This window comes from Sphaeramia orbicularis, chromosome 17 (genome assembly GCF_902148855.1).
Source record: "Sphaeramia orbicularis chromosome 17, fSphaOr1.1, whole genome shotgun sequence".
In the NCBI taxonomy this organism is placed as follows: Eukaryota; Metazoa; Chordata; class Actinopteri; order Kurtiformes; family Apogonidae; genus Sphaeramia; species Sphaeramia orbicularis.
The window spans coordinates 51,076,087-51,100,478 of record NC_043973.1 but is presented as its reverse complement, the minus strand read 5'-3'; the positions used below and the strand labels follow the sequence as shown (position 1 = coordinate 51,100,478).

The 24,392-nt window shown below is 38.2% G+C and overlaps 1 protein-coding gene across 2 annotated transcripts in view; it reads left to right on the top strand.

The window, feature by feature from the left end:
* The window catches only part of adcy8 (adenylate cyclase 8 (brain)), a 93,173-nt gene that overhangs the window by 28,498 nt on the left and 40,283 nt on the right, over positions 1-24,392 (top strand). For both annotated transcript variants that reach the window (XM_030161042.1, XM_030161043.1), the window contains 2 exons: positions 3,280-3,438; positions 6,847-7,117. In XM_030161042.1, coding sequence (XP_030016902.1) covers positions 3,280-3,438; positions 6,847-7,117 — 430 coding nt within the window. The remainder of the gene's footprint in view (positions 1-3,279; positions 3,439-6,846; positions 7,118-24,392) is intronic.

The following is a 24,392-nucleotide window of genomic DNA, read 5'->3' as shown; positions in this document are numbered from 1 at the left end:
CGAGACCCCACGTGGGGTCGCCTGAAATTTCTAGTAATTGATAAAAATTTTAAAATAAACTTACTAATAAAAATATATGGTGATTTGAGAGAGACAATCACAATCCATAAAAGACATGACAAACTGCAGCACTGTGGTTCTGTTTCTGTGTCAAATGTTCATTGTGGTCAGTTTCAGATGCTGCAGCTCTTTCATAATTCATAGTTTCAGTTCTTGTTTGTTCAGTATTAATTGTCCTCCTTGTAAATCACAGCTGGACTGACTGGACAGATCCTGACCAAGGAAAATCAAATTCTCACTTTGTGCAGTAATCTACACCTGGGTTTACTGCCTCCGTCCATGATAATATACATTATATAGACTAAATGTCGTCTAAAATTAACGTTTATTTGCAACGTAGTATAGCAAACTATTACATGATCAAAAAAAAAAAGGAGGGGTCTGGGGTTGCCAAAAATGTGTGATGTTAAAATGGGGTCATGAGCCAAAAAAGGTTGGAAACCACTGAACTAAACTAAAACTAAGCATTTAGAAAAAAACTAAAACTAAGAAGAACTAGCAAACCTGCTCTAAAAACAAATTAAAACTAACTCAATTAGAGAAAACTAAATTAAACTAAACTATGATGAAAAATCCCAAACTATTATAACCTTGGTCCACACAGAACAGGGATGCTGGTTTTATTTTGTTTTGTATAAATGTTGGGGTCTTTCATTTTCAGTCACATTCACAAACATGAACGTGTTCATCAGATGAACTTTCCCCAGTCGGTGGTTAATTTATCAGCTTTAATTAGTGTCAAAACCAGACGTGTGTGTGATAAAACAGCGTGACTGGAAACACAACCTCACCAGGGGACGTTGGTGCTCCTCTGGTGTAAATGTGCCGCTGCCATGACGGGGTTGTGGCGAGTTCAAGCTCCGGCGGAGGCTCTGGAGGCGGGACGGCCCGTCACAGCGCTGCTAATTGATTGGTCACCGACTTTAACTTGTTCACTGGGTCTGGGATTCATTTATGTAGCGTTTATGTAGCACATGTAGGAAACTGAAGTGTTTTTAATGCTGATCAAAAGCTTCTTCTAATGTTTTATTAATAATAATAATAATAATAATAATACTAAAAATAAGGGGTTAGATTTTATATAGTGCTTTTCTAGACACCCAAAGTGCTTTACATTATTGATCCATTATTCATTTGCTCTCACATCCTCCCTCTGGTGGTGGTAAACTACATCTGTATCCACAGCTGTCCTGGGGCAGACTGACAGAAGCGTGGCTGCCATTTTGCGTCTACTGCCCCTCTGACCACCACGGAACATTCATACACCAGTGTGGGTGGCACTGGAGGCACGCAGGGTGAAGTGTCTTGCCCAAGGACACAAGGGGCTGACTAGGATAGAGCGGGATTCGAACCGCCAACCCTTCGGTTATTGGACCACCTGAGCCATGACCGTTTTCTTCATCTTTTATTGCAGGGGTGCAATGTTCTAATAGTTGTGGATTTTTCATTATAGTTTAGTTTTATTTGTCAGTCTGCCCCAGGGCAGCTGTGGCTACACATGTAGTTTACCAGCACCAAGGTGTGAATGTGAGAGTGAATGAATAATGGGTCAATAATGTAAAGCGCTTTGGGTGTCTAGAAAAGCACTATATAAATCCAATCCATTATTATTACTATTATTATTTAATTTTGACTTTTTTTTCTCTAATTCAGTTAGTTTTAATTAGTTTTTAGAGCAGGTTTGCTAGTTTTTATTAGTTTTCATTATCTTCTAAATGCTTAGTTTAAGTTTTTTCATCTCTTTTCTCTTCTTCTCTGTCGTCGTATTCAAATAAATCCCAGACAGGACTCTGCTGCTTTCTCCCAACTTTAGTCTCCATGTTTCCAGGTAGAGTGGGGACCAGAAGACGACTGGAAACCACAAGTGACGGACCGTCAAGTGTCTATGGTGACAGCAGATAAAATTGCTAGAGTGAAATAAATCGATTTCATATCAATCCAACATTGACAAAGACAAAAACAAAGGGAATTTTATCCGTAATTTTTATCTGTTTTAGTTAGTTTTGTAAACACACAACACAGTTTCAGTTAGTTATGGTTTTTTTCTTATAATTAGAGTTTTTATTTAACGAAAATGTTTTTACAATTCTAGTTTTCAACATTTCGTTAGTTTTCATTAATGATAATAACCTTGCAGGGCTGTCAAACTCATTTTAGTTCAGTTCCACATTCAGCCCAGTTTGATCTGCAGTGGACTGAACCAGTAAAATAATAATAGTGAAAAAAGTCAAATTCTATTATGATCAGGTTTACATCTACAAAGTTTCCTTAAAAATCTGAATAATATGAACAACTTGAATTGTCTTCAGAAAAACAAGTGCAGTTTTAACAATATTCTGCCTCAGTTTATCAGTTTATCATTTACACATGTGTTACAATTGCACAAAACATTTAATAACAGGCAGAATATTGGTCAAATTGCATTTACTTTTCTTCAGACATTTCCGTTTGTTCATATTTGTTCAGGTTATTCACATTTTTTGTAAAACTATAGTTTGGTAATGTAAACATTTTCATGTAATTTTACTTTTTTACACCAAAAAAAACAAAGAGAAAATTAGGGGTTGTCATTATTTATAGGTTATTATGATAATATTTTACTGGTTCTGACCCACTGGAAATCTAATTGGACTGTATGTGTGTGTATGTGGAACCTGAATTAAAATGATTTTGACACCACTGATCGTTAATATCTTCAGTGTAAATTTTGCATTTCACTAATTCATCCTATGGGCCGGATCAGACCCTTTGGCGGGCTGGATTTGGCCCCCGTGCCGCATGTTTGACACCTGTGGTTTATGGAGTCCATTTGAACTTTTTGTTTGATTTGCTTTTTTGGTAACCTCGGTGTTTTAAACAGAAACAGGCTGAGGAATGTTGTTAAAATCTGACAAAAAACAGTCGGCACAGGCTTGAATGATCTTGATCATCTATATGAAGCCAGATCATGAAACATGGACTGTCCAGCTTCGTCAGTTTGGTCTTATTGTTATTACGTGTTGTGTGTCTACAGTTAAAATCAGTTTAAAAGTCGGTAAATTAGTTTAGTTTAAACGGCAGTGGTTTTAATGTCGTTTCATTGTCATTGTTCCGATGCAGAATCCTTTGTTTCATGAGTCGTGTCGGTGGAGGATGAACGTCGATGCCACAAAGGAAAAGGAGTCTACCACGTCTGAGTGGATGTGATGACTGAGCTGCACTCCTTTCTGTTTCTTCCAGATACGTGAGGTCGCGTACGAAACACGACATCGACATGCGAATCGGGATCCACTCCGGCTCGGTTCTGTGCGGGGTCCTGGGCCTCAGGAAGTGGCAGTTCGACGTCTGGTCCTGGGACGTGGACATCGCCAACAAGCTGGAGTCGGGCGGGATCCCAGGGTGAGGAATGTCCCGGTTCTGTAAGGAGGGTCCTGTAGCCCTCCTGCAGGACCAATCAAATACAGGGAAGTGGGCAATATAGGGCAATGGTGGCATGGAATACACTGCCACCATTTTTAATTTCAGAAATTCAAGCAGTTCGTTTTTTCTAAAAGGTTGAGAATTTTCATATTTACCCAAGAATAACTGAGCTGTTGCACATCCTATAGTGACATCATCTAGACCAGGGCTGTCAAACTCATTTTAGTTCAGTTCCACATTCAGTTAAATTTGATCTGCAGTGGGCCGAACCAGTAAAATAATAACAGAATAATATGTAAATAATGTCAACCCCAAACTTTTCCTCTATGTTTTAGTGTGAAAAAAGTAAGATTACATTATGAAAAGGTTTACATCTACAAACTCTCCTTTCAAAACCATGTGAATAATGTGAACAAACTGAATAAATATGTGCAGTTTTAACAATATTATGCTTCAGTTTTTCGTTTACAGACATAATAGTGTTAAAAATTGCACTTACTTCTCTTAAGACATTTCAGGTTGTTCGTGTTTGTTCAGGTTATTCATAGTTTTTGCGAAATTATACTTTGTTTTAGTGTAAATACATGAAAATGTTTACATTTACAAAGATCAAAAATTGGAGATGTGAGTATTTATAGGTTATTATCATCGTATTTTAGTATTCCTTAATGATTGATTTATTGAACCATTGGATACAGAACAGGTAACGACATTTATGGAGTAGAACTAAAGACATTCAACAGAGAAATTAAATCAAATAAATGGATCTGAAGAGGGGCAGTTTAGAACAAATGGACATTTCTGACTTTGAATTACTGACATGATGGAGCCAGATTTCAGTGGAGATGCCGTGCCCCCCCCCCCCCCCCCCAAGTATTTTCCCATGTCCACCAGGGTGACTGTGGGACATAATGTGGGACATCCCTGTGTCCCAGATCAGGAGCCTGGAGGATGTTTTAACTTGTGTCTCACTGACCAGATAGTCCAGATGACCGTGGACTGGACCAGCCTCCATGGAAAACGCTCCGATTCCATACTGACCCCACATTTGAGTGTGTATCTAGGCGGGGGGGGGGGGGCACTGTTCCCACAAACAGATGGGCTGGTCTATGTTTGTCTCCACCATGACCATGAAGACATTGGAACTCATCAACAACATGAGCTGGTTCTTTTTTTCTTTCTTTTTTTTTTTTTTTTTTTTTTAACCTTTATTGAAGCAACACCAAGTGACAAAGATTTATGTACAATATTATACAATATTTACATTACATCATCATAATGTGTGTGGGGTGTTTTTTTAAATTTATTATTGGCACAAAGCAAATTTACATAACAAGAATGGGAAAAATATTACAGCAGAGAAATATAGAAATACATTTGAGACATGGAGGAATGGTTAAACACAACTATTACAACTATCTGAAACAAAATAAAAAAAATAAAAAAAATTAAGACAATTGAAATGTAATGCAAATATTGAAACAGATAAAAAAAATAAATAAAAAAAATCTGACTGGACAATAGAACACAAAGGACTAAGGCAAGATACATTTAAAACAGTGAGGACTTAGATCAACTAAAAATAAAGTTTTCAGGCTTTTTTTGACATATTTACAATATACGGAAGAGATTTGTAATACTTAACAAAATCACATGGGGCGTTAAAATATATGGCATGTAATATACAAAAGAAACACATGTCAGTCAGTAATAAAAATCAGTGACCTGTCCTGGTTGTGTTAATGTTCTGTGTGTGGTGGAGGGTGTCAGATGTGTATGTGGTGGGACTGTTGTGATGTGGACTTCTCAAGAAAAATAAAAGAAAAAAGTAAAAAGAAAATAAAAATCAGGGATATGACCAAATACAATCATTAGGTATCTGAAACTAAGTGAGATGAGGGGAAAGCCATGATCCAGTTCGATGACTGTCTATCCCAACCGCAGCGTGGTGTCGTGGCCGCCTACTGTCGACGCCACAAATCCCACCGTGGAAAAGGGCACTTAACTGACATTTAATAATTCAATCGAGCAAATTCTTATCGACAATTAATTGATAGTTGATTAACTGTTTACATCCCTAGTCTGTAATGATCAGGAATGTTCTGGTTCTGTAAGGATTTATTAGTAAATGTTAACAGTTTGGTGTAAAAGAACTCATGAGGACGTCCGTATCGTCAGCTCATACTCACAGTTTAGTTTGGTTCATTAAAAATGGACTGGTTTGAGTTAAACTGTATTTAGTCTGGGTTCTGTTTCAGGTTTTGTAAGGAAAGCCTTGATTCATAGATGCTGAAGGAGGTGGAATTAAAGAATGAATTAAACATGAGGCTCTAGATATGATTGACTAAACTACTGTTTTATTAAAAGTCCCATTTTGTGCAAAGACGTTTCATTGTTGGACGTCATGAATCATTAACGCTGTTAGATCCACAGCTCAGCTCTGGAATGAACACCTGCAGCCAAAACCACGGCTACACTGCAACCAGTCTGCATGAGTTACAGAACAAGTGGAAACAAAACCTGTACAGCAGTGACAAAACGCTTTTTAAAGAAGATCCTGTACAAACATGGACATGGGGTTATGTTTTCACAGGTTTTTTCTAATGACTCATAGATCCTTTCAAGTTCAGTTTTATTTTTCAGGTTGTGCTGCATTTTCCATTGTCATCTTTAGTTGATGAATCAGAATACTATATGAAAAAAATACTATACGAAAAAAATACTATTTGAAAAAAAAATACTATATGAAAAAAATACTATATGAAAAAAGTACTATAAAAAAAGAATACTTTATGTAAAAAAATACTATATGGAAAAAATACAATTTGAAAAAAAGTACTATATGAAAAAAATACTGTATAAAAAGAATTCTTAATGTAAAAAAAACTATATGAAAAGAAAATACTACATGAAAAAAAAAAGTATGAATCCCAGGTAGTGTGTGTGTGTGTGAATGTGTGAATGTGTGCATGCGTGTGTGTGTGTGTGTGTGAATGTGTGCATGCGTGTGTGTGTGTGTCTCAGTTCCTCCATTCAAGTCAAATAAAAGTAGCAGGATGGAAATTATCAGTGCTATTAATAATATTGGTCTAGTACATATTGAACAAATTGCTGTTCTAATTTTATTGTGTTTTATTAAGTTTTTTAGTGTGTATATTTGGTGTGAATCACACAGATACGTGTGTGTGTGTGTGTGTGTGTGTGTGTGTGTGTAGAGAGCAGTTTGCACAATATATACTAGACAAATATTCTCACTATGACAGGTCAAATGTCCGTACATAAATGTGTATAAATCTTGTATGTGTATAAATCTTGTGTATGAAGGCGTGTTGGTCCAGACTTGTAGTGGTTTTTGTTTTCACCCTCATCGTACCCGTGTTCCTCCAGGAGGATCCACATCTCCAAGGCGGCGTTGGATTGTCTGAACGGTGACTACGAGGTGGAGGAGGGCCACGGGAAGGACCGCAACGACTTCCTCCGCCGCCACAACATCGAGACATACCTGATCAAGCAGCCGGAGGAGAGTCTGCTGACGCTGCCCGAGGACATCATGAAGGAGGCGGCCAGCTCGGCCGACCGCCGCGCCAGCAGCGCCACCTTCAACGAGGCGTCCTGGAGCCCCGAGCTGCCCTTCGACAACATCGTGGGGAAGCAGAACGTAAGTCTGCGCCGCTGCCGCTCGTGACTGGGGTCATGTGATGCACTTTAACGCACTGGGAAAGACGTCCGTCTGAGCCACGAGCTTCAGCGCGTTCACCCTTTAAAGAGCGTTTTACGAACAGTGTAACCCAGACGACCGCAGACACAGTCCAACCATCTGTATCTGAAGTTGGGTTCTTCCTATTGGTCTAGAACACAGTAGGGTAGAGGTCTGCATTGGCTGAGGGAGAGGGGTGGAAGTGGGCAGGGCATAGAGCAGTAGAGTGTAGTCGGTGAGAGAGAGATGGAAGGTTTTTATGACTTTTAGCAGCGTTTTAGCGAAGTTTTAGTGGTGAATTCTGTAAATAATTGTATATAATAGTGATTGTGCTGTTCTGGAGGGTTCCGCAAGTGGGTTTTAATGTGTTTTGTAAAATTTCAGTTTTTTTTTTTTTTTTTTTCCCCACAGTTTTTATCTGTATTTTCCAATTTGTATAGTTCATTGATAGGCAAGGCAAGGCAGATTTATTTGTATAGCACGATTCATACACAGGACAATTCACAGTGCTTTACAGAAATGGAAAAGAGACAAATTAAAAACACACAAGTACAATTAAAACATAATCAATAAAACATAAATAATAATCAATTTAAAACACAGGTGTCAAACATGCGACCTGCGGGCCAAATCCGGCCCGCCAAAGGGTCCGGTCCGGCCCTTGGGATGAATTTGTGAAATGTAAAAATTACACTAAGATATGAACAATAGTTTTAGTTCAGGTTCCACATTCAGACCAATTCAGTCTCCAGTGGGCAGGACCAACAAAATACTATCATAATAACATATAAATAATGACAACTTCAAATTTTTCTCTTTGTAAATGTAAATATTTTCATGTATTTACACTAAAACAAAGTATAATTTTATTTAAAAAATGTGAATAACCTGAACAAATGTAAACAACCTGAAATGTCGTCAGAGGAGTCAGTACAATTTTAACACTATTCTGCCTGTTACTAACTGTTTTGTGTGTTTGTAGATGCACTGTGATCTGTAAGTTATAATGTACATGTGGAAATGATAAACTGAGGCAGAATATTGTTAAAATTACACTTATTTTTTCAGTTTGTTCATGTTATTCACATCTTTTGAAAAGATAGTTTATAGATGTAAACCTTTTCGTAATTTAAATTTACTTTTTTCACTCTAAAACCTAGAGAAAAGTTTGGAGTTGACATTATTTATATATTATTGTGTTATTATTTCACTGGTTCAGCCCACTGCAGATCAAATTTAACTGAATGTGGAACTGAACTAAAATGAGTTTGACAGCCCTGATCTAAACCAAAGTAAAAGGTCAGAGGTCAGATAGAACCCTTTCAGTCGTTCTGTGCACAGTTGAACAGCTGTTTTCAGCCTGGACTTAAACACTGTCACAGCAGAGGTCTGTCTCACATCATCAGGAAGACTGTTCCAGAGTTTAGCTGCATAGAACTGAAACACAGCTTATGATACATGATAGAGCCCGTTTCCATCCACACCAATACTCGGATCATTATCTGATTTCTGGAGTTTTCAGATTGTTCCAGTGATCATGTAAACCGGAGAGAAACATGGAAGATTTATACTTTTAGCAGTGTTTTAGCGAAGTTTTAGTGGTGTTTTAGCTGTGCTTTACTGGTGAATTCTGTAAATAATTACATATAATAATAATAGTGTTGTTTTTGAGTGTTCTTGATGTGTTTTAGTTAAATTTTGCTGTTTTTTTTTCCATTTTTCCCCCCACTGTTTTTCTCTGTATTTTTGTGGTTCCTGTAGTTCATTGACAGTTGTATTTTTAGGACTTTTATCAGTGTTTCAGAGAAGTTTTAGTGGTGAATTCTGTAAATAATTGTATATAATCATGATAGTGGTGTTTTGGAGTGTTCCACTAGTGGGTTTTACGTGTTTATGTCAAGTTTCATTGTTTTTTTTCTGTTTTCTCTTTATTTTTGTGGTTTATATAGTTGATAGTTGTATTTTTATGACTTTTATCAGCGTTCCAGCAAAGTTTTAGTGCTGACTTCTGTAAATAATTGTATATGCTAGTGATAGTGGTGGTTTTGGAATGTTCTACTAGTGGGTTTTACGTGTTTAGGTTGAGTTTCATTGTTTTTTGTTTTTTTTTGTTTTTCTCTTTATTTTTGTGGTTTGTATAGTTGATTGATAGTTGTATTTGTAAATCTTCTCTAAATGCCTGTATATTTGTATTTATGTGTAAATCTATAGTCAGATCTCTCCAGGGCATAGACAGATCCAGTGTGTGTGTTTGAATCAGCTGATGGATGTTTTTGTCAGTGAAATGAGGGGCTCTGTCTACAACTAGACACAGAGTGAACACAGACTATCAACTGGATCCAAAATGACACCAAAGAACCACATGGAAAATAGATCATGTTTATTTTAATAATCTCGTAAAGCTTAATGATGAACATTTACAGTTGTTTTTCATCATAAATATGATAAAAATTCTACGTCCATTTTTTACTTTTTACTATGTCACACTGTTTTAAGCATTTATTACATATAATAATGATAATTAATGGACAGATATTGAAAGTTAAGTTCTCCCTGAAAAGAAGGTACAAAAGAATTGCCCCCCCCCCCCAAAAAAAAAAAAGCACGACATTTTGACACTTTTATTGCACAAACAGCATAAATAAACGTGGGCCTGTTGCTTAAAGGCTTGGTTCAGACGGACGTTTTTCCAGTGGATGGGATCTCCTCAGTTGTCTCGCTTGTTTGTTTGTTGTTTTGTCCTTTTTTTTTTTGTTTGTTTACCTGTGAATGAGAGGATGGCGTTGTTTTTGCAGACGTTCTTTCGGTGGTTTGTGAGGATGATGAGCTCCTGGTTGTGTTTTCCATTTCATCCCATGGTTTGTCTGGTCCTGTCAGATCTCCCAGGTTGAAACTGTAGATTATAGCCCAGGGTGTTTCTGCTGGAGAACAGGAGAAGAGAAGAACAAGTTTAAAGAGTTCTGCTGTTGGAACTTCACTGACGTTCTTTGGGTAAATGTACCGGCTCTGTATGTGGAGCCCATCCATACGGAAAACACATTTATAACACTTTCCAGGGCTGTAAAACTCCATTTTTTACATGAAGAACTGAAGCTCAGACTCAGTCCTTCTGAGCTTTAACAGATGATTTAGTTTATTTTCACACATGTATAAGAAAACAGTACGAATTTGGACAAAGTGTATACATTGTGCAAGAGGTTAGAAGCTAAAAAATCCAAAAACTTTAAAGAAAATAGTTGATAGGTCATCAGACATATACAGTATTTATATATGTGCGTGTGTCTACAGAGTGTTTTAAAACCTTTTCAGATGTTTGTGAAATTAGAATAATATCGTTATCCTCATTGTGTCAGTGTCCGACACATACACAAATGTCCATCCTGGTCTTCTTTATCAGTGTCTTCAAACATCTTCTCTGAATCTACTGGTCGGATTCATTTCTATATGTTTTATCTGTTTCTTCTTTGGGACAATGTCTACAAAGTTTGTTCACAGTTTAGAAAATTTAGCTTTTTGAATTTTTGCTGAATTTTTCAAATATTCTAAATGTTCCGTTCCTTCTAATCATCCATATGTTACGGAAGAGGATTAGGGCCACTGGGAAAAAAATAAATTAAAAAATTAAGGTCCAATATTTATTATTCTGAGAATAAAGTCATAATTCTGACTTTATTCTCAGAATAATAATAATAAAAAATATATTGGACCTTTTTTTTCCCCAGTGGCCCTAATCCTTTTCCATAATATGTTGATGGTTTCTAACATGTAAATGGTTCCACATACAGTCTACTCTCGTTAAACCGCCCGCCGTTATACCGCCATTTCCGCCTATCGCCATCCGCCAGCCCAGTTCCATGCACAAACAACACTTATACCATTGATTTCCCGACCGTTATACCGCCAGCGTGATTGCCATCGAGTACACATAAATTTTAACAATGCACTGAAACAAACGCGTCAGACGCTGATCGCGACAAGCTACGAGTAGGTCTACGGAACGGCCACCGCTCATTTATCGCAGAACACTCAGTAGGTCAGGATGTCGGGAAGAGGACGTGGGATTAAGCCAAAGCCTCAAGATGATGGGGTGTCATTTCCCGACACGGTATAATAATGCTTAAAATGTTTCCCCACTTTAAATGATCCCTTACAACATAACAGAATCAAGATTTATTTAGAAACGCAATTAGAACGGGTTAACGGAGGCAGCACAGACATCATATAGTAAAGACATGCACAGTATGGACGCAACCCGTTGTAACGCCATATTCGCTATACCGCCAATTTGGCCGTGAACGGAAGTTGGCGGTATAACGAGAGTAGACTGTATCAGTCTAGTTCCTACTGATCACTGATAGAAGTCATATCTGGACTGTGATTGGATGAGTTCAGTTCTCCTCCAGTGAAAGTCCCACCCACTTCTATTGTTAGATTGATGTGCATCCAGACTACAGGACTGGAACATAGGCTCCGCCCACAGCAGGTCTGAATGCACAATTTGGATTTTTGGGTGAAATCTGATTTTTTTTCTGTGTTGGTTCATATTCCACATTAAATGCAACTTCTATCAGTTTGGAGTGTGAACCGAATGTGACCCTGAAGTGACCCACATGCACTTAAGAGGTCCTGAAGTGACCCACATGAACTAAAGAGGTCCTGAAGTGACCCACATGAACTAAAGAGGTCCTGAAGTGACCCACATGAACTAAAGAGGTCCTGAAGTGACCCACATGAACCAAAGAGGTCCTGATGGAATACCAAACCACACAGACACACACTGTGTTTACAGAAGGAAATATGGTTTTCCTCCACTCCGACCAACAACTGGGACATTTGTCGCATTTCAGTGACATAAAGGTCGGATAAATGCGACCTGGACGTTCAGACTGAAGTCACATTGAAAATATCAGATCTGGATCAGATTTAAGACTACATATGAAAGTGGTCTGGGTCAGATTTAGGACCACATATGACAGTGGTCTGGGTCAGATTAGTGCTGTTCAGACTCTGTAACAGATCAGATCCAGGTCACATATGGACACATGTACCTTCAGTGTGAACGGAGCCGAACAGACAGAACCTGACGACCTCACACATTCAGCTGGGGGTGGACTCAGATGGAACAGATGCTGACGTACAGGGACACTGGACCTGTTTCAGTCCTTATAAGGAAGTCCTTACAAGGTCAGTTCAACCACTGCGTCAGTTTTGATGAGATTACAATAATGGACGCAGTGATTGTTTGTATAATTATTGTTCAGACGTAAAGCAGAGCACACACACACACACACACACACACACACACACACACACACACACACACACTGATAAGTGTGTGTGTGTTATGCTACTGCCTGGTGTGTTGTTGTAGTGGAGCGTGTGGAGCTCAGATCCAGGTCTGCTTGGTCCATAAACCACTAAACGTGGACCGGATCCAGAAAACCCTCATTCACAGACTCCACAGCTTCATGTGGATGGCGCCGTTCACTCGGCTAGCGTCCTGTCAGCGCCGCCACACGTCGGCCCGTCTCCTCAGCTCGAGGCCGCTCGGCGTCGTCATCAGCGTCTCATCGGGAGCATTTACGCCCGACGCCGCAGGGAGGCGCGTCAGTCGGCCTCACACTTCCTGTCAGACGGCAGTGGAGGGTCAGCGCTGAGCTGTGAGCAGATACTGGAGATGGTGATTCACAGACCAGTCACAGCAGAGGTGGACCCCGGCCGTTAAAGGGTCAGAGCAGGGCTGTCAAACATACGGCCCCTGGACCAGGATCAGCCCGCCCAAGGGTCTGCTCCGGCCCTGGACATGAACACATCCACTACATGTCCAACAGTCTGTGGAGCCGTTGAGTCCAGGTGTTTCTGTTTTAACAGGGCTCTGGGATCCAGAACAAGAAGGACTAATGTCAGAATATAGTTTTATATTATGGGATAGATATCAGTGCATTGGTTCGTTTGTCTTAAAGGGTTTTCTTTGTTTCTAAAATGACTCAGATGGTTTGGACAGAATTTATAGCAACACTGACTTTTTTTTTTATCCATGATTGTGATTTTAAATGTTCTTACAGTTTTGGGTCTTTTTGTCCTGTTTTCTCCACTGTATGCTTCAGTTTTGGGCCTTTTTGTCCTGTTTTCTCCACCGTATGGTTCAGTTTTGGGTCTTTTTGTCCTGTTTTCTCCACTGTATGCTTCAGTTTTGGGCCTTTTTGTCCTGTTTTCTCCACCGTATGCTTCAGTTTTGGGTGTTTTTGTCCTCTTTTCTTTTCTCCACCGTATGCTTCAGTTTTGGGTGTTTTTGTCCTCTTTTCTCCACTGTATGCTTCAGTTGTGGATCTTTTTGTCCTGTTTTCTCCACCATAAGCTTCAGTTTTGGGTCTTTTTGTCCTCTTTGCTCCATCGTATGCTTCAGTTTTTTGTCTTTTTGTCCTGTTTTCTCCACCGTATGCTTCAGTTTTTTGTCTTTTTGTCCTGTTTTCTCCACCGTATGCTTCAGTTTTTTGTCTTTTTGTCCTCTTTTCTCCACCGTATGCTTCAGTTTTTTGTCTTTTTGTCCTGTTTTCTCTACCGTATGCTTTAGTTTTGGGTGTTTTTGTCCTGTTTTCTCCACTGTATGCTTCAGTTTTTTTGTCTTTCTGTCCTCTTTTCTCCCCCGTATGCTTCAGTTTTGGGTGTTTTTGTCCTCTTTTCTCCACCGTATGCTTCAGTTTTGCGTCTTTTTGTCCTCTTTTCTCCACCGTATGCTTCAGTTTTGGGTGTTTTTGTCCTGTTTTTTCCACCGTATGCTTCAGTTTTTTGTCTTTTTGTCCTCTTTTTTTTCTACCATATGCTTCAGTTCTGGGTCTTTTTGTCCTCTTGTCTCCACCGTATGCTTCAGTTTTGGGTCTTTTTGTCCTGTTTTTTCCACTGTATGCTTCAGTTTTGGGTGTTTTTATCCTCTTTTTTTCCACCGTATGGTTCAGTTTTGGGTCTTTTTGTCCTCTTTTCTCCACCGTATGCTTCAGTTTTGGGTGTTTTTGTCTACTTTTTTTCCACCGTATGGTTCAGTTTTGGGTCTTTTTGTCCTCTTTTCTCCACCGTATGCTTCAGTTTTGGGTGTTTTTGTCCTCTTTTTTTCCACCGTATGCTTCAGTTTTGGGTCTTTTTGTCCTCTTTTCTCCACCGTATGCTTCAGTTTTGGGTGTTTTTGTCCTCTTTTTTTCCACCGTATGGTTCAGTTTTGGGTCTTTTTGTCCTGTTTTCTCCACCGTATGCTTCAGTTTTGGGTCTTTTTGTCCTCTTTTTTTTCCACCATATGCTTCAGTTTTGGGTCTTTTTGTCCTGTTTTCCCCACCGTATGCTTCAGTTTTGGGTCTTTTTGTCCTCTTTTCTCTGCCGTATGCTTCAGTTTTGGGTCTTTTTGTCCTGTTTTCTCCACCGTATGCTTCAGTTTTGGGTCTTTTTGTCCTGTTTTCTCCACCGTATGCTTCAGTTTTGGGTCTTTTTGTCCTCTTTTTTTTCCATCGTATGGTTCAGTTTTGGGTCTTTTTGTCCTGTTTTCTCCACCGTATGGTTCAGTTTTGGGTCTTTTTGTCCTCTTTTCTCCACCGTATGCTTCAGTTTTGGGTGTTTTTGTCCTCTTTTTTTTCCACCGTATGCTTCAGTTTTGGGTCTTTTTGTCCTCTTTTTTTTCCACCATATGCTTCAGTTTTGGGTCTTTTTGTCCTGTTTTCCCCACCGTATGGTTCAGTTTTGGGTCTTTTTGTCCTGTTTTCTCCACCGTATGCTTCAGTTTTGGGTCTTTTTGTCCTGTTTTCTCCACCGTATGCTTCAGTTTTGGGTCTTTTTCTCCTCTTTCCTCCACCGTATGCTTCAGTTTTGGGTCTTTTTGTCCTCTTTTCTCCACCGTATGCTTCAGTTTTGGGTGTTTTTGTCCTCTTTTTTTTTTCCACCGTATGGTTCAGTTTTGGGTCTTTTTGTCCTGTTTTCTCCACCGTATGCTTCAGTTTTGGGTCTTTTTGTCCTCTTTTTTTTCCACCGTATGCTTCAGTTTTGGGTCTTTTTGTCCTGTTTTCCCCACCGTATGCTTCAGTTTTGGGTCTTTTTGTCCTCTTGTCTCTGCCGTATGCTTCAGTTTTGGGTCTTTTTGTCCTCTTTTCTCTGCCGTATGCTTCAGTTTTGGGTCTTTTTGTCCTCTTTTCTCTGCCGTATGCTTCAGTTTTGGGTCTTTTTGTCCTGTTTTCTCCACCGTATGCTTCAGTTTTGGGTCTTTTTGTCCTCTTTTTTTTCCACCATATGCTTCAGTTTTGGGTCTTTTTGTCCTGTTTTCCCCACCGTATGCTTCAGTTTTGGGTCTTTTTGTCCTCTTTTCTCTGCCATATGCTTCAGTTTTGGGTCTTTTTGTCCTCTTTTCTCTGCCGTATGCTTCAGTTTTGGGTCTTTTTGTCGTCTTTGCTCCTCCGTATGCTTCAGTTTTGGGTCTTTTTCTCCTCTTTTCTCCACCGTATGCTTCAGTTTTGGGTCTTTTTCTCCTCTTTTCTCCACCGTATGCTTCAGTTTTGCGTCTCTTTGACTCTTTGTGTTTTCCGTCTGATCTCTTGCGTTCGTCGTCCACCTCTGGACCCGGCGTCCCCTCCCTCCTGTTTCACTGGCTCCTCCTCCCTTTCTGAGGACCGCTCTGCTTCAGTAAAGTGCCTCGTGGTGCTTCAGTAAAGTGCCTCCTGCTTCTTTCTGGTGCAGTGGAAGTCTGTCAGGAGCGTCGGTTCTTTGCATTTCAAAGCCTCCTCGGTGGAGTTTTGAAGCGTCTTTCATGTCGAAGTCGGACTCCGCTCAGGACTCAACTCCTCCTCAGGGTCCTTGCTCTCCTTTCCCGTCGGTCGGATCTGGTTTTCAGCATCAGTGCGTTCAGGATGAGGTAGAGCAGGGCTGTGAAACACGTGGCCCGCGGCACCAAACCGGCCCAAAACCGGCCCGCCAGTGGGTCCAATCCAACCCTTTAGTGCAAAATAATACAGTGAAGATTTGAACAATAAAGGATGTTGAAGTGGATTTAGTTCAGGTTCCACATTCAGACTGATAAGATAAGATAAGGTAAGATGAGATAAGATTAGAAAAGATAAGATAAGATGAGAAGATTAGATCAAATGAGGTAAAATGGGATTAGATAAGGTAAGGTGAGATGAGATGAGATGAGATAAGATCAGATGAGGTAAGGTAATATAAGATGAGGTAAGATAAGATCAGGTCAGATGAGGTAAGATCAGGTAAGATGAGGTAAGATAAGATGAGATAAGATAAAGTAAGATGAGATAAGGGTCAGATGGGGTAAGATAAGGTGAGGTAAGGTAAGATAAGATGAGATAAGATAAGGTAAGATGAGATAAGAAAAGGTTAGATGAGGTAGGTTAAGATAAGGTAAGATTAGATAAGATGAAGTAAAATAAGACAAGAGGAGGTAAGTTAAGATTAGGTAAGGTAAGATAAGGTAAGATGAGATGAGATAAGGAGAGATAAGATAAGGTAAGATAAGGTCAGGTGACATTAGGTAAGATAAGGTAAGGTGAGATAAGGTATGACAAGATGAGATAAGGTAAAGTGAGATAATTGCATTTGTTTTTCTTGCAAAATTTCTTTTTTTTTTTTTTCAGATGATTCACGTCTTTTTTGTGAAAAGGTGGTTTTTAAATGTCAGTATTTAAAGTGATTTTAAGTTTAATTGTGAAGCTAATGTATGTTCTTGCCCTAAAACCCAGAGAAAAGCTTGTATTTGTCATGGTTGGTGGGTTCTTCTGTTCTTCTTTTCCTGGTTCTGATCCACTGGGGCTCATATTGGTCTGACTGTGGAACCTGAACTAAAGGAGTGTGAGTGTGTTTGTGCAGACGAGGACCAGACAAAGACGACACGTCGACAGTATTTGTGTTCCTTTAATTATGCAGCTGAGTGGATGAAAAATGAAAAGGTTCACCGCTTCAGGCTGAAACTCTAATTGACATCATGCGAGTAATAAGAGGACTGTGACTAATGGGTGGAGTGGGCCAAGTCAATTCAATTCCACTTTATTAAGGCGGGGTTAAGTGGTCCACGTGGGTCTGGTTTCCTGTTTTATGCAGATGGTCGTCACCACTGGGCCTCAGTTTGGACACGTTTGGTTCATGTCACGTCCTGTAGCATCTGTAAAAACCAAGGTCTACACTGTCCAAAAATACCCACCTGTCTGCATTTCCACATTAAATAGAAGATGAGAGAACGTCCCAGATGTGGGTAACGGTCACCCTCAGGAGTCTGGCTGGATTCTGCCGGCTTTGAATACGTTGGATTTGTCCTTATTAAACCGCTTCCTTTGTCTGGTTTGGTCTCATCTGTGTGACTGTACACTTCCATTCACACAAACACCAAATCAAAGAAGGAAAAAGTTTGATTCTTTATGGTTTTCTACAAACATGTTGAATGAGCCCTTTATAGAACTGAGAATGAACAGACAAATAGAAAATAATTACAAATTTAGCAAATAATCAAGATATATATATATATATATATATATATATATATATATATATATATATATATATACACATACATATACATATATATATATACATATATGTGTGTGTGTGTGTGTGTGTGTATATATATATATATATATATGTATATATATATATATATACATACACACATACATACATACAACTATTTACGTGAAAATGAATGCAATGCATATTCAGAATGTAATCTAGTCTAGTCTAATGTAGTCTGATCTAATGTAGTCTAGTCTAATGTAGTCTAATCTAGTCTAGTCTAATGTAGTCTGATCTAATCTAGTCTAGTCTAATGTAGTCTAATCTAATCTAGTCTAGTCTAATGTAGTCTGATCTAATCTAGTCTAGTCTAATGTAGTCTGATCTAATGTAGTCTAGTCTAATGTAGTCTAATCTAATCTAGTCTAGTCTAATGTAGTCTGATCTAATCTAGTCTAGTCTAATGTAGTCTAATCTAATCTAATCTAGTCTAATGTAGTCTAATTGAATCTAGTCTAGTCTAATGTAGTCTGATCTAATCTAGTCTAGTCTAATGTAGTCTGATCGAATCTAGTCTAGTCTAATGTAGTCTGATCGAATCTAGTCTAATGTAGTCTGATCTAATCTAGTCTAGTCTAATGTAGCCTGATCTAATCTAGTCTAGTCTAATGTAATCTGATCTAATCTAGTCTAGTCTAATGTAGTCAGATCTAATCTAGTCTAGCGTAGTCTAATCTAATCTAATCTAATCTAATCTAATCTAATCTAGTCTAATGTAGTCTAGTCTAGTCTAATGTAGTCTAATCTAATCTAGTCTAATGTAGTCTGATCTAATCTAATCTAGTCTAATGTAGTCTGATCTAATCTAATCTAGTCTAATGTAGTCTAGTAGAATCTAGTCTAGTCTAATGTAGTCTGATCTAATCTAATCTAGTCTAATGTAGTCTAATCTAATCTAATCTAGTCTAATGTAGTCTGATCTAATCTAATCTAGTCTAATGTAGTCTGATCTAATATAATCTAGTCTAATGTACTCTAATTGAATCTAGTCTAGTCTAATGTAGTCTGATCTAGTCTAGTCTAATGTAGTCTGATCTAATCTAATCTAGTCTAATGTAGTCTAGTAGAATCTAGTCTAATGTAGTCTAATCTAATCTAATCTAGTCTAGTCTAATGTAGTCTGATCTAATCTAGTCTAGTCTAATGTAGTCTAATCTAATCTAGTCTAATGTAGTCTAGTAGAATCTAGTCTAATGTAGTCTAATCTAATCTAGTCTAATGTAGTCTAATCTAATCTAGTCTAATGTAGTCTAATCTAATCTAATCTAGTCTAATGTAGTCTGATCTAATCTAATCTAGTCTAATGTAGTCTGATCTAATCTAGTCTAGTCTAATGTAGTCTGATCTAATCTACTCTAATGTCGTCTGATCTAATCTAGTCTAATGTAGTCTGATCTAATCTAGTCTAGTCTAATGTAGTCTAATATAATCTAGTCTAATGTAGTCTGATCTAATCTAGTCTAGTCTAATGTAGTCTGATCTAATCTAGTCTAATGTAGTCTGATCTAATCTAGTCTAGTCTAATGTAGTCTGATCTAATCTAGTCTAATGTAGTCTGATCTAATCTAGTCTAGTCTAATGTAGTCTGATCTAATCTAGTCTAGTCTAATGCAGTCTGATCTAATCTAGTCTAATGTAGTCTGATCTAATCTAGTCTAGTCTAATGTAGTCTGATCTAATCTAGTCTAATGTAGTCTGATCTAATCTAATCTAATGTAGTCTGATCTAATCTAGTCTAATGTAGTCTGATCTAATCTAGTCTAGTCTAATGTAGTCTGATCTAATCTAGTCTAATGTAGTCTGATCTAATCTAGTCTAATGTAGTCTGATCTAATCTAGTCTAGTCTAATGTAGTCTGATCTAATCTAGTCTAGTCTAATGTAGTCTGATCTAGTCTAGTCTAATGTAGTCTGATCTAATGTAGTCTAGTCTAATGTAGTCTAATCTAGTCTAGTCTAATGTAGTCTGATCTAATCTAGTCTAGTCTAATGTAGTCTGATCTAATGTAGTCTAGTCTAATGTAGTCTAATCTAATCTAGTCTAGTCTAATGTAGTCTGATCTAATCTAGTCTAGTCTAATGTAGTCTAATCTAATCTAATCTAGTCTAATGTAGTCTAATTGAATCTAGTCTAGTCTAATGTAGTCTGATCTAATCTAGTCTAGTCTAATGTAGTCTGATCTAATCTAGTCTAGTCTAATGTAGTCTGATCGAATCTAGTCTAATGTAGTCTGATCTAGTCTAGTCTAATGTAGTCTGATCTAATCTAGTCTAGTCTAATGTAGCCTGATCTAATCTAGTCTAGTCTAATGTAATCTGATCTAATCTAGTCTAGTCTAATGTAGTCAGATCTAATCTAGTCTAGCGTAGTCTAATCTAATCTAATCTAATCTAATCTAGTCTAATGTAGTCTAGTCTAGTCTAATGTAGTCTAATCTAATCTAGTCTAATGTAGTCTGATCTAATCTAATCTAGTCTAATGTAGTCTGATCTAATCTAATCTAGTCTAATGTAGTCTAGTAGAATCTAGTCTAGTCTAATGTAGTCTGATCTAATCTAATCTAGTCTAATGTAGTCTAATCTAATCTAATCTAATCTAGTCTAATGTAGTCTGATCTAATCTAATCTAGTCTAATGTAGTCTGATCTAATATAATCTAGTCTAATGTACTCTAATTGAATCTAGTCTAGTCTAATGTAGTCTGATCTAGTCTAGTCTAATGTAGTCTGATCTAATCTAGTCTAATGTAGTCTAATCTAATCTAATCTAGTCTAGTCTAATGTAGTCTGATCTAATCTAGTCTAGTCTAATGTAGTCTAATCTAATCTAGTCTAATGTAGTCTAGTAGAATCTAGTCTAATGTAGTCTAATCTAATCTAGTCTAATGTAGTCTAATCTAATCTAGTCTAATGTAGTCTAATCTAATCTAATCTAGTCTAATGTAGTCTGATCTAATCTAATCTAGTCTAATGTAGTCTGATCTAATCTAGTCTAGTCTAATGTAGTCTGATCTAATCTACTCTAATGTCGTCTGATCTAATCTAGTCTAATGTAGTCTGATCTAATCTAGTCTAGTCTAATGTAGTCTAATATAATCTAGTCTAATGTAGTCTGATCTAATCTAGTCTAGTCTAATGTAGTCTGATCTAATCTAGTCTAATGTAGTCTGATCTAATCTAGTCTAGTCTAATGTAGTCTGATCTAATCTAGTCTAATGTAGTCTGATCTAATCTAGTCTAGTCTAATGTAGTCTGATCTAATCTAGTCTAGTCTAATGCAGTCTGATCTAATCTAGTCTAATGTAGTCTGATCTAATCTAGTCTAGTCTAATGTAGTCTGATCTAATCTAGTCTAATGTAGTCTGATCTAATCTAATCTAATGTAGTCTGATCTAATCTAGTCTAATGTAGTCTGATCTAATCTAGTCTAGTCTAATGTAGTCTGATCTAATCTAGTCTAATGTAGTCTGATCTAATCTAGTCTAGTCTAATGTAGTCTGATCTAATCTAGTCTAGTCTAATGTAGTCTGATTTAATCTAATCTAATGTAGTCTGATCTAGTCTAGTCTAATGTAGTCTGATCTAATCTAGTCTAGTCTAATGTAGTCTGATCTAATCTAGTCTAGTCTAATGTAGTCTGATCTAATGTAGTCTAATCTAATATAATCTAGTCTAATGTAGTCTAATTGAATCTAGTCTAGTCTAATGCAGTCTGATCTAATCTAGTCTAGTCTAATGTAGTCTAGTCTAATGTAGTCTGATCTAATCTAATCTAATGTAGTCTGATCTAATCTAGTCTAATGTAGTCTAGTAGAATCTAGTCTAATGTAGTCAAATCTAATCTAATCTAGTCTAATGTTGTCTGATCTAATCTAATCTAATGTAGTCTGATCTAGTCTAGTCTAATGTAGTCTGATCTAATCTAGTCTAGTCTAATGTAGTCTGATCTAATCTAGTCTAATGTAGTCTGATCTAGTCTAGTCTAATGTAGTCTGATCTAATCTAGTCTAGTCTAATGTAGTCTGATCTAATCTAGTCTAATGTAGTCTGATCTAATCTAGTCTAGTCTAATGTAGTCTGATCTAATCTAGTCTAGTCTAATGTAGTCTGATCTAGTCTAGTCTAATGTAGTCTGATCTAATCTAGTCTAGTCTAATGTAGTCTGATCTAGTCTAGTCTAATGTAGTCTGATCTAATCTAGTCTAGTCTAATGTAGTCTGATCTAATCTAGTCTAGTCTAATGTAGTCTGATCTAATCTAGTCTAATGTAGTCTGATCTAATCTAGTCTAGTCTAATGTAGTCTGATCTAATCTAGTCTAGTCTAATGTAGTCTGATCTAGTCTAGTCTAATGTAGTCTGATCTAATCTAGTCTAGTCTAATGTAATCTGATCTAATCTAGTCTAGTCTAATGTAGTCTGATCTAATCTAGTCTAGTCTAATGTAGTCTGATCTAATCTAGTCTAGTCTAATGTAGTCTGATCTAATCTAGTCTAATGTAGTCTGATCTAATCTAGTCTAGTCTAATGTAGTCTGATCTAATCTAGTCTAATGTAGTCTGATCTAATCTAGTCTAATGTAGTCTGATCTAATCTAGTCTAGTCTAATGTAGTCTGATCTAATCTAGTCTAATGTAGTCTGATCTAATCTAGTCTAGTCTAATGTAGTCTGATCTAATCTAGTCTAGTCTAATGTAGTCTGATCTAATCTAGTCTAGTCTAATGTAGTCTGATCTAATCTAGTCTAGTCTAGGACATGATCATACTGGACTCAGTGGCAGAGGCTGGTTCTTCTTCGTTGGTGTTTTCTACAGGTAAATGCTTGATCTGTGCGCGCCCTTCGTCCTCCTCGTCTGTTTTCATAAAACGCATCGATCTGCGCCGACTGACCGCGGCGTCACGGTGGCGTCCGGCCGGTCCGCAGACCGGTCCTGGAAGTGGGCGTGGCTCCCTGAATGCTCCGCCTCAGTGCGTCTGTCTGGGCCTCTTTCATGCTTGGCTGTGTGCCTGCTGGCTCCCATGATGCACGGCGCTGTCACAAGGCTTTCACCTCAAAGGAGGCCGCCGCCTTTCCTCAGCAGACCCAGTGCGCCTCCGTCTGCGCCGGCAAATCCAGGTCAAAACCACAACAGAGCCACGTTTGGGAATGTGTGGGTTATGAGACGTGTGTTCGAGTGGGGACCAAAAGACCCAGGAAATGTTTAAAGGGGGCGGGGTTGGTTTTAGCTCCTCCTCTTCATCCTTCCCCTCTTCATCCTTTTCATCTTCCTCCTCCTCCTCTGTCTCTTCTTCATCCCTTTATTCCCTTCTTCCTTCTCCTCCTCCTACCCCCCCGCCTCCTTTTCTGTCCTCCTTTTCCTCCTCCTCCCCCTCTTCTTCCTCCTTTTCATCCTTCTATTCCTCCTCTTCCTCCTCCTCTTCACCCTTTTCATCCTTCTATTCCTCCTCTTCATCCTTTTCATCCTTCTATTCCTCCTCTTCATCCTTTTCATCCTTCTATTCCTCCTCTTCCTCCTACTCCCTATCCTTTTCATTCTTCTATTCCTCCTCTTCCTCCTACTCCCTATCCTTTTCATTCTTCTATTCCTCCTCTTCCTCCTACTCCCTATCCTTTTCATTCTTCTATTCCTCCTCCTCCTCCTTCCTCCTGCTATTTCACTTCACCTGTAGTTGACTCTTCACACAGTGGGTTCACAGTGAAATGAACAAAAAATGATCAAAAAAAAAGAAGAAAATTATCAAAAATGAACATTTATTGAAAAGTAAATGTATGTATTGACAAAACAACCTTTGAATTAACTGAGTTTTAATGAACATCTACATGATCTGTGAATTGAACATAAGAAAATGAGTGAACAGGAACATTTTTGTCCATTTTTATCTTTTGTAAATAGTATTTAACTCCTTCGTCCGAGGTCACAGATCACACTCACCCTGCAACATGAATACTACAAACAACCCATAATGCATCACTGTCTGTGTCCTTCCCATAATGACAGTGGGTTCTCTTTAATATTCCATATTGTTTATGTTCTATTCCAGTTCCACAGTGAGTCTGAATCTGTGCAGTCGAGTGTTTGTTCGTCTTCGAACCGGTTACAGCTGTGGTTCTTATATATTCATTTCTGCTTTTATGCATCAGATCCATGACCATGCATGATCTACATGAATTATTGATGTGCTGCTGTTAACATATTTTTACCTCCCATTGCCAAACATTAGTGTATGATCTAATGAGGCCTTCGCTGTGGGCTGTGGATGTACCGTGGATCCATACTGTGCAGCACTACGCCTCTAATCCAACATCACATGCATCCACAGCTCACTCTTAAATGGGTTTTTGACATTTTTTTGTGCATTTCATTGGTGAAGCAAGATGAAGAAACACAGAAAGTTTGACATTGGATTTGAACACACCATATGTTCCCTGTTTGGCTCTGGTTTGACCCAGGTTTGGTCCAGGTTTGACCCAGGTTTGGCCCTGGTTTGGCCCTGGTATTTGGTGGTTCTTTCCCAAGAAAAGGACATGTCCTGGTCTCCTATCTGTTTTACCCACTTTGGATTTATTTTATAAATAGGTGTGTCTGGCTCAGCCAAATGCATAACTGCTGAGGGGGTTATGTTTTCATTGGGGTTTGTCTGTTTGTCTGTGTGTCTGTTTGTTTGTTAGCAAGATAACTCAAAAAGTTGAG